Below are 13,943 nucleotides of genomic sequence, written 5' to 3'. Positions count from 1 at the left end.
CTGTTTTTCATGAAACAATAACGCAATGTAACCGTAGCCTCAATAGTTATTGTTACATTTCCATGTAACCGTAGCCAGTGCCTAAAATAAATCATCTAGTAGATGTTTTGGAACACATTATTGCATGTATTTTTCTCAATGCTAAGAAAAATTACTTTCCCGGCAGTATTTTGAAGATATGTCGGCTTATTTGAGGAGAAATTAATACCGTATTTTAATCTTCAAGATTAAGAGATAATAATAACAACGTATACTTTAAATAAGAGCATATATTTTTCGAAAACGAAAGAAATCACATTTCTTATACAGTATACGTAATTGGAGGGCGACGTTTCGAATGCCCGAGTGCATTTTTAAAACTTGCTTTACTGCATCTGAATATATTTGTTGTGTTTGTATACAACAAACAGTGTTTTTAATATTATCGTGCATTCTATATAGTTATAGACATTTTTCAAACATTTTAAGAATAAAAGGGGATAATTCAAATTCAGAAATAGAAAAAAAAACAATAAGGGGCCCCTGTGCTAGGTTATGGAATTTTGTAAGACCAGCAGGGCCGCGTTCAATATCGTAGCTGCTACTTAGTGCTACGTACATTTTGACTATTGAACGTATAGCTATAGACTAGCTGCCACATATATATTGATACATGTAGCTGCTATGTAGCTGCTACGATATTGAACTCAACCCTGATGCATATTTGCCCTCAGCATTGTGGCAACGTCATGGTATGTTACTTTTGGCAACAACCTTCTACCAACATGAAATCCACTGTTACGACGTAACGTCCAAGTAAGCAGCAACTAAAAACTAGGAAGAATGGCTTCTATTTTTCGTGGTAAGTTTGTACATAAAGCTATCCTACGACGATTTTGTTTTGCATATAGTGGTACCTGTGTTCGTCTTTCCGGTAAAGGGATATACTATATAGTTCTAATAGAGGTACCCTTGCATAGTATAATAAATAATCTGTTATTATAATAAATGCAACGAAAATACAAACTTAGAACTTCTTGACACTTTCTATCAGACTTCGTGACAATGAGACCCCGATGTATAAGGTGTTCTGTATCCTCTTTCCAGAGAAAGCAAAAAGACGCGAATATCAACTAATATATAATAAGTCACCGTGCGACCTTTGGAAATGGTAAAAACCGTACAACACGCTCTAAAAGACCATACAAAAATGTGAAACAATCAAATGAGATGGTTTGTGCTAAAACAATTTTACCATACAAAAACCAAAGATTTGAATTCCTGGTGTCTGGCATAGGTTAAAATTATGATATGTTGTTAAAAGCAACAACTACGGTTCGCTTTTAAATTAAAATTCTGTGCACACATCGTCTTGGACTAGATTTTAGATTAGCTTCAATATTATAAACCAAACTACGAAAAAGCAGCGATATTTAAATTTGTTGAACTATAAAAAGTGGTGTGACTGCTGATGAGACAACTCTCCACGATAGAACCCAATGACACAGAACTTCACAATGGTGACTTATAGTTGTGAAACTAAGCTGTTTCGGTGTTTGATGATAACGGAGTTTGATTATAAACCGAGAGTCGTCGTTCGTGTAATGTTCATTATCATCAAAGCCGTGTACGAATGATGTGAACCTTCCGTCTAACAATAATTGTTGTAATCTAATTTATAGTACTGGTTTAAAAATATTGATACATTTCAGTGTCACTGTAGCCAGTGCCTCAATAGCTATTTTTTACTGTGGTATTACATAGAGTTTAGGTTACCATGCATGTAATCTGAAATCATAAAAAAATGCTTAACCTTGATAATTTTTATATACTAGTACTAGTATAAAACTGTTCTTTGGTCTACTTTTTAAGATATTCTGATGGACGATATCGATGACCCTCCAGAGACAGACTGGCAGACAGGAAAGGCACTTCCGGAACGCTTGGTGTACTTGCTTACAAATGAGGTGTTGGTGGATGTCAAATTTATCGTAGGTTCCAACCATACAGAGGTTAACGCCCATAAAAACATTGTAGCAAGTGCGAGTCCTGTATTTTTTGCCATGTTTGCTGGTCCTTTGGCAGAACAGACAGAAGTTGCTGTTCCGGATATTGAGGCAGATATATTTAAACAAATGTTGAGGTACAGTTGTAGTAAAAGTAGGCTTGAAATAGAGTTGAAAAATCCATCCAATATATGATTGATGTATGAACGTATCCCAATTTGGCAGCAACACAACAGCTCACGCACAAAACACACATAAAATATATATTAAGACACGGTATTATCTTCAGTGATAAAAATCCATGCTTTTATTTTTTTATTTTTATATAGAAAGTATTTCTGTAGACTCATTATTAATAAAGTTAAGGTAGAACCTTTTTTACATTTTTTATTTAAAAGTCATTGTTCTAATGATGTTTATATCAAATTTTTACCACACAAATGGAACTCATTTGTTGTTATATTTCAGGCTAATTTATGCGGACACGTTTTCCCTGAACGAAGAAAATGTTTATGGACTTCTTTATTGTGCGGATAAATATCTCATCCAAAGCATGAAAACGGCATGTGTGAGGTTCCTTCATTCCCTGATAGATTTGAACCGTGTGTGGAATGTGCTACAAACAGCCATTGATTTCTCCCTCGATGATCTTAAATTAGAATGCCTGCAATACATTTCAAGAGACACAATTAGATGCTTAGGGTCGAGTCAGTTCCATAGCCTTGGCAAAGACTGCTTTTTAGAGGTAATACGGTACGAAAGACTATCATGTAAAGAAGAACTTGTATATGAAAGTAGTATAAATTGGGCTGCAAATCAGTGTCGAAAACAGAATATTTCGGAAAATGATGAAAATATAAGATCAGTTTTGGGAGACGTAATTTTTGCCATAAGATTTCCACTTATGGATGTAGAATACTTTGCTAGGAATATCACGGTCAAAAATATTCTAACAAAAGATGAAATACTATCAGTATTCCAGTCTATTCATACTAAATCAGAAGGCTTGTTTTCTTCCGAAAAGCGAAAACAAACCATGCGCCTTCTCCGAAATATTAGCCATGCTGATGGCTCTGTAGAAATTATCCAGCGATGTATGGACAATTCTGAACATCTTTTTGCAGCAGCGGATATATATTGTAAAACATCAGATATAAATCTCCATGGCGTTATTGTCTACGTTCCGCCATCGAGAACTATTCAGACAAAGGTCAGTTTAAGACTAAAGAGGTCAATAAAACAAGAGGACATCGATATAGATTCTCTGCATTATAGACCAAGGGGCTATCAGGATTACGGAGATAACTTAATGAATCAGCATGGTGGAGACGATCTATCGAATGTAGAAAACTTTACGATAGCCCAAGACCTTGATACACACAATGTCCCGTTTGATAGACATCATACACTCAAGAGAAATGTCTGGTATAGAATAGAAGCAACAATAATCTTTAAACCACAATGGGGAAACTTCTCCAATCGAAATAGAATTAAGAACAGTATGAATAGATTAAGTTCGGCATACACAACTTCAAGCGACACGTGTCAAGTGGAAAATGTGACGCATGGCAATACTAGTATAGTCTTCAGGCATATCATTGGCAGAGATCCGGGACAGCCATTGATTCATACTCTCATCTCTGGTCTAATGATCAGCGAGGTTTGATCTTAGGGGACATTGAGACTTGGTCAGCCTGAATTGTATAGTGACAATAATTCAGTTTTTAATAATAAATAATATCACTAATTGTATGGAATTTTAAATCTGAGTCCACCTTCTTCATTCACGTGTCTAACTAACGACTGGAAATATGCTAGGGTCGCACCGGCATATAAACAGGGGGCAAACATAAACTGGTCAACTATAGACCAATCTCATTAACTTGTATTCAAATTGCTGCAAGTTAATGGAGCACATAGTCACGTCACACATTTGTTACATCTTGAATCATATAACATCCTGTATGACATCCAACACGGCTTTCAGCACTCTCTTCTCTCCTTCAACCAAAAACTTCAATTCACCAACAGTCAGATCTTATAATAACGAACTTTGCAGAAGCCTTTGATAAAATTGCACATTGTCATTTACTTTACACATTAAATCATTTTGGCATCAACAGAAAAACATTAAACCGTTGAATCTCGGAATTTCTCTCGGGCCGTATTCAGACAGTTCTTCGGAGGCCGAAGATCATCTAGCACTATCCAGGGCTCTCGGTCATAAAACTTTACTCAGTACTCCGAGTACAAAATAAGTGCTCGAAACACAAAATCCAGTATTTTGATTGGTTGATTCTTGAGTCTGAGTACAAAAATCGTGCTCGAAAGTTTTATGACCGCGAGGCCAGGCCTCACGGTCATAAAAGTTTCGAGCATCATTTTTGTGTTCAGAGCACTGAGCAAAGTGTTATGCCTTCAAGGCCAGGTCATCTCTTGGGTTTCATAAGGCACTGTATTATGTCCAGTCCTAATATTGGTCTATATTTACGAACTTCCAGACTATCAAAGTAACTTACTCATAGCAAATTAAGATTATTTGCTGATCACAGTATGACATACGTGCCAGTTTAATCCAAGAATGACTGCCTCAAACTGCAAGCTAGTCCTGAGGCAGCTGCGAAATGGGAAGTAGACTGGCTAATGGCCTTCCACCCAGACAAGTTTAATGTTCTCTCTGTCACAACCAAACGTAAAGCTTTACAACATAACAGATAACTTCACTCTTCTCAATCATATTTTAGAAACTGTTGCATCTGCTATATGTACAGCACATTACAATCAAACCTAAAATGGAACCATATACATGTAGATAACAATATCTCAAAAGCCAATAAAACAAATTATCGGTCGTCCCACTGTCTATATCACTCTGTTCAGCTCTTTTAATATTATTCCGTATCATGTCTTTGTGACGTCTAATAAGTTGACCCGGCCTTAATAACTTTGACCCGGACATATCAGCGACGTCATAATGTTTGAACCGACGTCAATAACTTTGACCCGAACTTATCAAGTCCTCTTTTGTGTGCTGGTGAAACAAAGAAAACACTCCGTCTGAAACACGCAAATATAGCCCGATAAATTGATTATCAGATTATCTGCATACTGATATTATCAGATTATCACATGGCATTTTTCATATCGCATGTGTTATCAGCCCTAGATTCAATATCAGCACAAGCGCCGCATGGCTTGAGGGCTGATATTGACCGAGGGCTGATAATACATGCGATATGCAAAATGACATGTTATGATCTTTTTATCATATGCTTCAACCATGGAGAAAAATAACTGATTCGTATATTGATCCTTTTACGGGGTTCTGTAATAGAAGTTTAAATATTGAAAAGTTCACAAACGTCGGACCTCAAATTTAGTGCATTCGATATGAAATTTTTCTATCATTTGCCTCAACAGAGAAGAAACACATTTTAATATGGACGTATTGACAAAAACAAACAAAAATTAACAATACACATAATGAAGACTGTTTGGCAACTTTATAAAGTACCTTTCTAAATTATGTTTGAAACTTTTAAACAATGTACTTTTGTATTTATTGAATAATTTGTTTTGGTTGTTTTTTGTTTTTATTATTTCACAAAATATACTTTCCAGTATCCAAATGATTGTTTTGTACACTACTTTGAAATAGTTTTCACTGAAAACGTAGCATTGGTGTATTTTCCGGAATTTGCCGAGTATCACCGGAATGCCATGTGATAACGTTACGGAAAGGCATGTGATAACAATCGAAGCATGTGATAAACTTTTCATATCAGCCCGCTAAGGACCAAATCGAAAAATATGAAATTTACGGTATTTCAATGGTATTATCAGAGACATATACTATATGTCTCTGGTATTATACTGAGACTACTATAACACAATCTCTGTGTTAGTATTATCATACAGTAAAAATCATATGTTATTTAGTCGAAGTATATGATAATTATAGATTATCGTTGATTATCTCAACGAGATTGATTTTCTCGCTTGAGCTGGTACAGCGAAAGTGAGAAAAGCAATCGAGTTGAGATGACCAATGATAATCTGTTTATCGCTATTTTACCTATGACGACGTTGTCAATTTCAATGTCAATTTCGTTAGCAACGCCACGTGGCTCCTTAGTTTCTAGCAATAATTTTTCCATATCAAGCGAGAAGCATGATATGAAAATTATCACAAAAAAAGATCAAACGAAAAATGCACAAAATAGCGATAATGTAAAATATCAGCTGCTTGACATTATATGAAGGCTTTTTGATCTCGTTCGCTACGCTCACTCGACAAAAAGCTTCATATTATGTCTCGCAGCTGATATTTTACGATATCAACATGCAGATAACCTGATAATGGGTACCTCTCTGCTTTCTTAGAAAAAAAACATGAAATCATCAAATCAAAATATAAAGTACCAGGCATACCAAGCACTTGTCCGTCCCAAACTCGAGTTATCTTGCTCGCTTTGGGACCACAGTACTATAGAATCTATCTTGAAGATAGCGATGGTTCTTAAGATTGATTGATTGATTGTTGGTTGCTTAACGCTCAACCTGTTGCCTGCCACAGGTATCATAAGACTAGCAGTGTATCAAACATGCTCAATACAATCAACTGGCCACAATTAACACAACACAAACGCCTGGTTATAATGTACAAGATCACACACCATCTTGTAGCTATACCATCTAGCACAATTCTTATCCCAACATACTCAAGAACCAGAAAACATCATTCTCATATCTTCAGACACATCTGTACATCCAAAGATGCATACAAGTACTAAATAGTTATCAAAGGTAACAGGATTATAATTTAGTACGCCAGACGCGCGTTTCGTCTACATAAGACTCATCAGTGACGCTCATATCAAAATATTTATAAAGCCAAGCAAATACGAAGTTGAAGAGCATTGAGGATCCAAAATTCCAAAAAGTTGTGCCAAATAAAGCTTATGTAATCTATGTCTGGGATAAGAAAATACTTACCCTCAAATCAATTTGCAGTAAATAATCAGTACTGAACATTGAATGACCAAATACTAATAATACTAGGGTTCTTTATTTACAAATGGACCAAGAACGATGGGCTCCCTCCACCAATACAAAATGATCGACAGAAAACACCAAATAGTGCTTAAACTAGCATTTAATACCCATCACCAACTGATTAATCCAAGATTATCCTGAAGTCAAGAAAGTGTTTGCTTAATTTTGCAAGACTTAATTTTGGTATGTTGGTCAACATGATTAACATATAAGAGGGAGGTACATTCCAATTAAGACAATGCGTTTCCTACTATTTAAAAGTCATATCAGTTGTCAATCATTCTGGTATTGCATCAGGACTTATAAGTTATAAAAAGACAAGACAAAACAAAAGAGATAAATACTGAAATGAAGTGCTCTTATTACCAAATTGTGCCCCATTTTATTAACACATGAACTATTGACACTATATTGACAGTGTAATGATTTGGTGGTTAATCTACATGTAGCTACATTTTATTTGTTGTGAATTGGTGTCTAAAGAAAAAATGGAAAAATAGTTATATCCTTCCCACAAAACTAAATCCTCCACCATAAATTCATGCCCTTGTCCCAAGTCAGGAACCTCATCAGAGGTTATCCAATGTCATATGTTAATTTGATTCATTGATGTCTAAACTGTGATAATTTGTGTTCATTTATTGACAATAGTTAAATATTGAGGACAAGTCAGAACGTGTGTGTATTCTCCACTTGTATGCAACTGCCTATTGTTGAAGGCATTATGTTGCCATTTAGATGTCTTTTTACTTATATTTGTGTCCCTCTTATCATAACCTGCTCACACATACACATGTCTCAACTTTATGTACACCAAAACCAGCAAGTCAAGCTTTTTGACTCCTTCAAAAAAGTGACAATGAAAACTATATATGAGTAAAATATCCCAACCATATCACATCAACTTAGGATAGTTGGCATACCAGGTATGTGAATGTGAATATACATGTGTATGTATTTCTAGATTGTATGAACTCCTTTTGTGCCCTTCAAGAAAAGATTATATGTATGAAAGTCTTCCAAACCATTTGTGAAATGATGACATCGAAGTGCCATGTTTGCATTTTTCTAAGAAGAACCAACTTGCACTACTGGGTAATTAAGGATAATAAATAATGGTCTTCCATATGTCATGCCCTTCAAGATAATATAATATTCAAGAAAGTCTTCCAAACCATTTGAGAAATGATGACATCAAAGTGCCATGTTTGCATTTTTCTAAAAGACAACTTGCACTACTGGGTAATTAAGGATGATATGGTCTTCCATAGGTCATGCCCTTCAAGATAATATAATATTCAAGAAAGTCTTCCAAACCATTTATGAAATGATGACATCAAAGTGCCATGTTTGCATTTTGTTAGAAGACAACTTGCAATACTGGGTACTTAAGGATGGATAATATGGTCTTCCATTTGTCATGTATTTAAAATAAAACATTTGCTATATTTTGACATATTTTATTAAAATTGATCAACAGTACGAGAACATGTGTAGTTTTATATTGCTAATACTTCATTACTACAACTGCATAAACAAAATATAAACACAACCTTGTTTCCTCAAATGTAATGTGAATAATTAAATGATATAGTATGTTACATACTTAAAATTTGTGAAAATATGTTTTGATTTTTAAACATTTGACATAACACTGATTTCTATCAGGAAGTTGTCAGGTTTTTTATATATAATTACTCAAAATTTTACAAAACAAAATGAAATAAGTGTGCAAGAATGTAACAGACTTGTATTTCAAGTGGTTATTTCTTTTTTCATGTTCAGAATATAAATGACATTTCTTCTAGGATAGGACCAAGTAGAACCCAAGTTAAAAACAAATCAATCGTGTATTTTTTTAAGTTGACCTTTTCACAATTTTTTTTTTTTTTTTTATAAAACTAAAATAAAAATGTTTTTTGAACAGCCATTTAAGGACAATAAAGTCTTTATAGAAAATTTAAAGTTACAAACATCCATGCCATTTTAAAATTATTTTCCATTTGTATGCAGTCATAAGCACTCATTTCAAAATCAGCACTGCTATTAATTTTTTTTTCTTTGAAACATTTTTAAAATAACTTTATCATCAAACTCGAAAAAAATATGTATTTCAATAACTGTGAATTTTAAGGCTTTAACCATATATTCATTTGGAATGTGTGAATTCACCTTCACAAACATGAAACAAATCTAATGAGCAAAGTTTTACCCTGGATTTCGAAGGAACACTCTCACCAATATTTATTCATATTCCCTAAACTCATGTCAACCCTTTTTTTTCACTTCAAGTACCTTTTAACAGGAAATATATCAAGACAAATCATTTGCCATACTAAATATTTGCATTAATATGTAATATGTTTTGGAAATGTTTTTCCTGGTTTTAACTCTCATTTCACCTTAGAAATCACTGTTTAAATTAAGATAGCAACATTAAATACCAAGAGGTATTACCTGTTACAAATAAAGTCTCATTGCTATTTCCATTCAAATCAGGACTTAACTGCTAAAATTGTGTGATTCAATTCTTATTACTTTTTTTTTATTTTACATAAATCTAATGACTTATAACTGGACTAGGACCAAAATCTTTTAAAATTTTTAAGTATTCAAAATGGAAATATTCATTTTAGTGTTCACAAAAGGAAAATACTCATTAGAGTATTCACAACTAAAATTCTGTAATGTAAAATCAAATAAAACAACCTTAATGAAAATCAATACATACATATAAAAATTTCCTTCTTTCATGATAAAATAAAAATGTCAATAGACAAAAATGACTTGATACAAGTAAAAAAAAATGTTGTTTTTAAGTTCTCAGCAATATAATTGGTATCAAAATGTTTAATTTGTGATTTGCGTATTTCTGATATATATTTTTATATATATACAGCACTATTATATACAATGTACACTTTTTACAATATATACAAAATGGGAATGATTAATGAAAATAAAAACAATATTTGTTTTTCATGCCAGTTGCTTTGTACTCATTAAACAAATACAAAAATGTATAATAGAGAAAATGAAATTATATTGGAAAGGGGAAAAAAATTGTAAAAAAAAAAAATAATCTAACAAAATTTATTATGACAAAAGTTTTTATTTTTTAAACCAAAATAAATACAGAAGTGCGCGATGTAAAGAAAAATTTATTCATCTTGCAAATAATTCTTAGACTGCAGTTATTAAGACACCTCTATTAGATGGGTATTAAAATTAAACAGTTGGTGCTAAGAGTTACTCAAAATTAATATGCATTATAAAGCAAAGGTTGAAGCTTGCATAGAACGTGTCATTTGAAAGGCAATATTTAAGTCATTCAATTTTCATCTGCTGAAGAATCAACTAGTCCAAAGTTTGATAAAGATGAGCTAAACATACTGAAAATATCTATCTTTGCAGTGGTCAGCAAAGTATATCTTTGAAACACTTATTTTAAACTAGACCATTACTCTATATGCAAAACAAATATTTATAGTTTTAAAATACGAAATCATAATTTTTTCTTGTCTGATTTTTCAAAGTTGTGATAAGGGAGATAACTCATTCAAATACTAATGAGTAATTTTCTTTACTGCTTATTTTCTTTAAACTTAATTAAATTACTATTTAAATTGTTCTCAATTTTTCTGATTGTAAGTTAAGCATCATGTTCTCAAATATCTATGGAGTAAATGAACATAGTGTTGTGTGTACTTTACAGTTCAAGTCAGACCATAGCTCAACCACGAAGAAAATTTCAATCCTAGATCGACAGAAAACAGAATACAACCTTATCTCAGTATTAAGACGCCAGGATGATAGATGATACTTAAAATAATATTACAAATCTACTCAAGTCAAAACAACCTTTAAAAATAAAAGAATGCAGAAAACTGCCACAAAAATAGCACCTAAATTTGTAGACACATTACAAAAAATATTAAAATATCTACAAGCAGTTAAATTACTACAATATTGTAAAATATTTTAAACTGATATGTATTCCATTTTTAAGTTTTTTATATGATTTTTTACCATCAATATCAGCATTTAATGCCATTTAAAAACCATTGCCAAGTTTAAAATTCAGTAAATGTAATCACTGATGAAGGGGAGGTAAGTCTAAAAGTTTTTTAATCATTTTTTTTTTTTAACTTTTTGTTTAAAAAAAAACTGATATCTCAACTTCAATGTCTCAATATTAACTTATAAATTAATTAAAAACACAACAGACTTGCATGCTCTGCAAGCTTTCCATTAAGAAAAGAGGAAACTATATAAAATGTGAGAGAAAAAAATACATAAAAGCCATTTTCCACCAATAAAGAAAGATTTAAAATAAAAATATTTAAAAGCAAATATCACAAATAAATATTCTTTCTATGTACATTTTCAGGACCTATACATATATATTGTGACCTTGGTGCTCTATTTGAACATATTTCCCCTCACTACATAGGGGAGATGTCTGTAAAATACTGACAAAACAGTCACACATGTATCCAGTTTAACTGGCTGAAATATGAGTTTTATATCACATGATTCGTTACACGATTCATTATTTATACATAAGTGATGTGCTACAATTACTATGGAAACAATATTACTTCAAAAAGTTTCAAGTTCCTATTGGACTAGCAAATGTCAAAATGACACTTCAATTCATTATGGTCATATCTGCCAAAAAAATCATTGACAAAGGAATACAGTTTGACCACAATTCCTTATTTCTTTGAAGGACAATGTCGACTTTTCATCTTCCATTTTGTTGATTTACGACAAAATTTCTGTCAAGTCCATTTCTTGAATCCATAGTTTCCATCAATTTGCAACAGCATTTCATTTGATGGGTATACTCTACGCCTCTCTGAGAGGCATTCAACATTTACAATGCAGGACCAACTAGCACATACAATGGATGATCATACATTTATAACATATCACATTTAGTAAGAAAACATTTTTGACTACAACATTCGTTCACTGCTATACTAGGAATCCCTCGGAAACTTGAAAGTGAGGTCCATACAACTGGGCACGCAATGTTTGAATAGAATTCATTATTTTCTTTTGATGTCCTATTAAAGTCACACCTAATGTTTCCAAGTCTCGTGAAGTTATGGTTGACACTTGTTCCATTGTCCGATATCCGGCATTTAAGAAATTTTGTATATATCTGTCCATTTTGATAGAGATTAGCCATCCTTCCACATTATTGAATCGTGAAACCTCATTTACTGGGTTTAAGTCCATTAGTAAGTCAGCTCTGCAATCAAAATATCATATATCAGTTAAACATACATAACAGAGAAATTCTAAAATGAGGAAATATCTTTTGATTGAGTTAAGCCATTTTAATTGATATTCTATAGTGTCTGTCCATGTTGTAATGTATCACTATTATTTCAGGTTAAGGTGAAGATTGGCACCTGTTTAAACAGTTAAACTTGCTGCATTTTTTTGCACCTGTTCCAAGTCAGGAATCTGATGTTCAGTGGTTGTTGTTTGTTGAAGTGGTTCAGAAGTGTTTATTGTTTCTCCTTTTTTATATAGGAATGGTTTTACACTAGTCATTTTTTGGGTCGTTGATAGCTAACTGTTGCGTGTGGACCAAGCTTCTGTCTTGAAGGTCGTTCTTTGACTAATGATGGCTTACTTTACAAATCGATGTAGAGTTGTCTCATACTACATCTTTATTTATCTATAGATTTAAAGGAGTAGGTCCGGTAAGGACTCATTTTGGCCTCAAATTTCAGTTTCATCTGACGAAGGATTTGGACCACTTTTTAAACACTTAAGGGTCTATTTCAGATTCAATTAGTTTATGTGAAAGATTTTAACTGATTAAGTCATTAAAATCGATCAGATTGAGGCTCAAATATGAAAAATCTCTCAAATATGCCAAAAAACGTCACTTTTCAGATGGTTTTTGGCAAAAATGAAAGTGGCCGCATCCGTGTTCATCCACAACCTTTATATATGTTATGTATTATCATAAAATACAACTTACATTGCAATATTATGGATGAACACGAATGCGGCCACTTTCGTTTTACACGTAAACCGTCTAAAATTTAACTAAAATGATAGAATTTTGAAGATTTTAGTTATTTAGCATGACTTACTGGTGCTACAACCCGATATATGTGCATTGTATTACCAAAAACAGCCCATATTTATGTAGCAGAAGCATTGAACTGTCCAATAAAAAACTAAAAGTTTACATTTTAACAATTTTGTCAACTCTGTTATATTTTTGGGCCAAAAAGGGGCCTTACCGGACCTACTCCTTTATGAAATTCCACAGAGGTTTTTAATATTGTAAATGATAAACATGACTTTTGTCTATCATCCAATATTAAGGTAACTTAAAATATCATTTCTGCCTTATTTTTTATCACACAATTTGAAACTTATTTATTCAAATTTAAATTGGTTTAATTTTATTTCAAACATACCTTGGTTTTGCTATTTTCTTCAACAGTTCTGGTGCTCTAATGAATTTATCATGTGACCTAACCACTTGTTGCATCTTTGGTCTGTTTCCACGCTCTTTCTGCCAACAGTCTAACATCAGTTGGTGAATAGCCTCTGGACAATCCTGAAAAGGAAAATTTTCATAATTGATTACCTCCCTTACATCAGTTGGGATAAAGCAAATTTGTTGTTAAAACTCTTCTTCAAGCTATTTGTCTTGTATCAAATAGGATTCTAAAATATTTGTAATAATCTATACACTTGAGACCAACCATCTCCATTATAGATAGATCAAAATGTCAATGTCAAAACAAAAGTTTTTTTCTTTAAATTTGAATTAAATTTCATCTATGACTCTTCAAGTCAACCTTTGACCTAAATTACAACTTTAATAAACTTGTTTTCAATTGAGTAAATATGAACCCCCTTAGT

At 32.7% G+C, this 13,943-nt stretch overlaps 2 protein-coding genes across 7 annotated transcripts in view; one reads left to right on the top strand and one right to left on the bottom strand.

The window, feature by feature from the left end:
- Nucleotides 1-721: 721 nt before the first annotated feature.
- On the top strand, nucleotides 722-3,732 carry LOC134693349 (BTB/POZ domain-containing protein 6-like). The gene is made up of 3 exons (XM_063554116.1): nucleotides 722-841; nucleotides 1,852-2,122; nucleotides 2,454-3,732. Exons 1-3 carry the CDS (start codon nucleotides 823-825, stop codon nucleotides 3,649-3,651), a joined length of 1,488 nt encoding a protein of 495 aa, XP_063410186.1. The 5' UTR covers nucleotides 722-822; the 3' UTR covers nucleotides 3,652-3,732.
- Nucleotides 3,733-10,556: 6,824 nt separating this feature from the next.
- The window catches only part of LOC134693348 (ephrin type-B receptor 1-B-like), a 78,777-nt gene continuing 75,390 nt past the window's right edge, over nucleotides 10,557-13,943 (bottom strand). For all 6 annotated transcript variants that reach the window (XM_063554110.1, XM_063554112.1, XM_063554113.1 and 3 more), the window contains 2 exons: nucleotides 13,493-13,635; nucleotides 10,557-12,300 (listed from right to left, as the gene is read on the bottom strand). In XM_063554110.1, coding sequence (XP_063410180.1) covers nucleotides 12,021-12,300; nucleotides 13,493-13,635 — 423 coding nt within the window. In that variant the 3' untranslated portion in view covers nucleotides 10,557-12,020. The remainder of the gene's footprint in view (nucleotides 12,301-13,492; nucleotides 13,636-13,943) is intronic.

This window comes from Mytilus trossulus, chromosome 12, assembly GCF_036588685.1.
Source record: "Mytilus trossulus isolate FHL-02 chromosome 12, PNRI_Mtr1.1.1.hap1, whole genome shotgun sequence".
Classification (NCBI taxonomy): domain Eukaryota; kingdom Metazoa; phylum Mollusca; class Bivalvia; order Mytilida; family Mytilidae; genus Mytilus; species Mytilus trossulus.
Note: the sequence above shows the minus strand (reverse complement) of the source record. Positions and strands in the feature narration are given on the sequence as shown.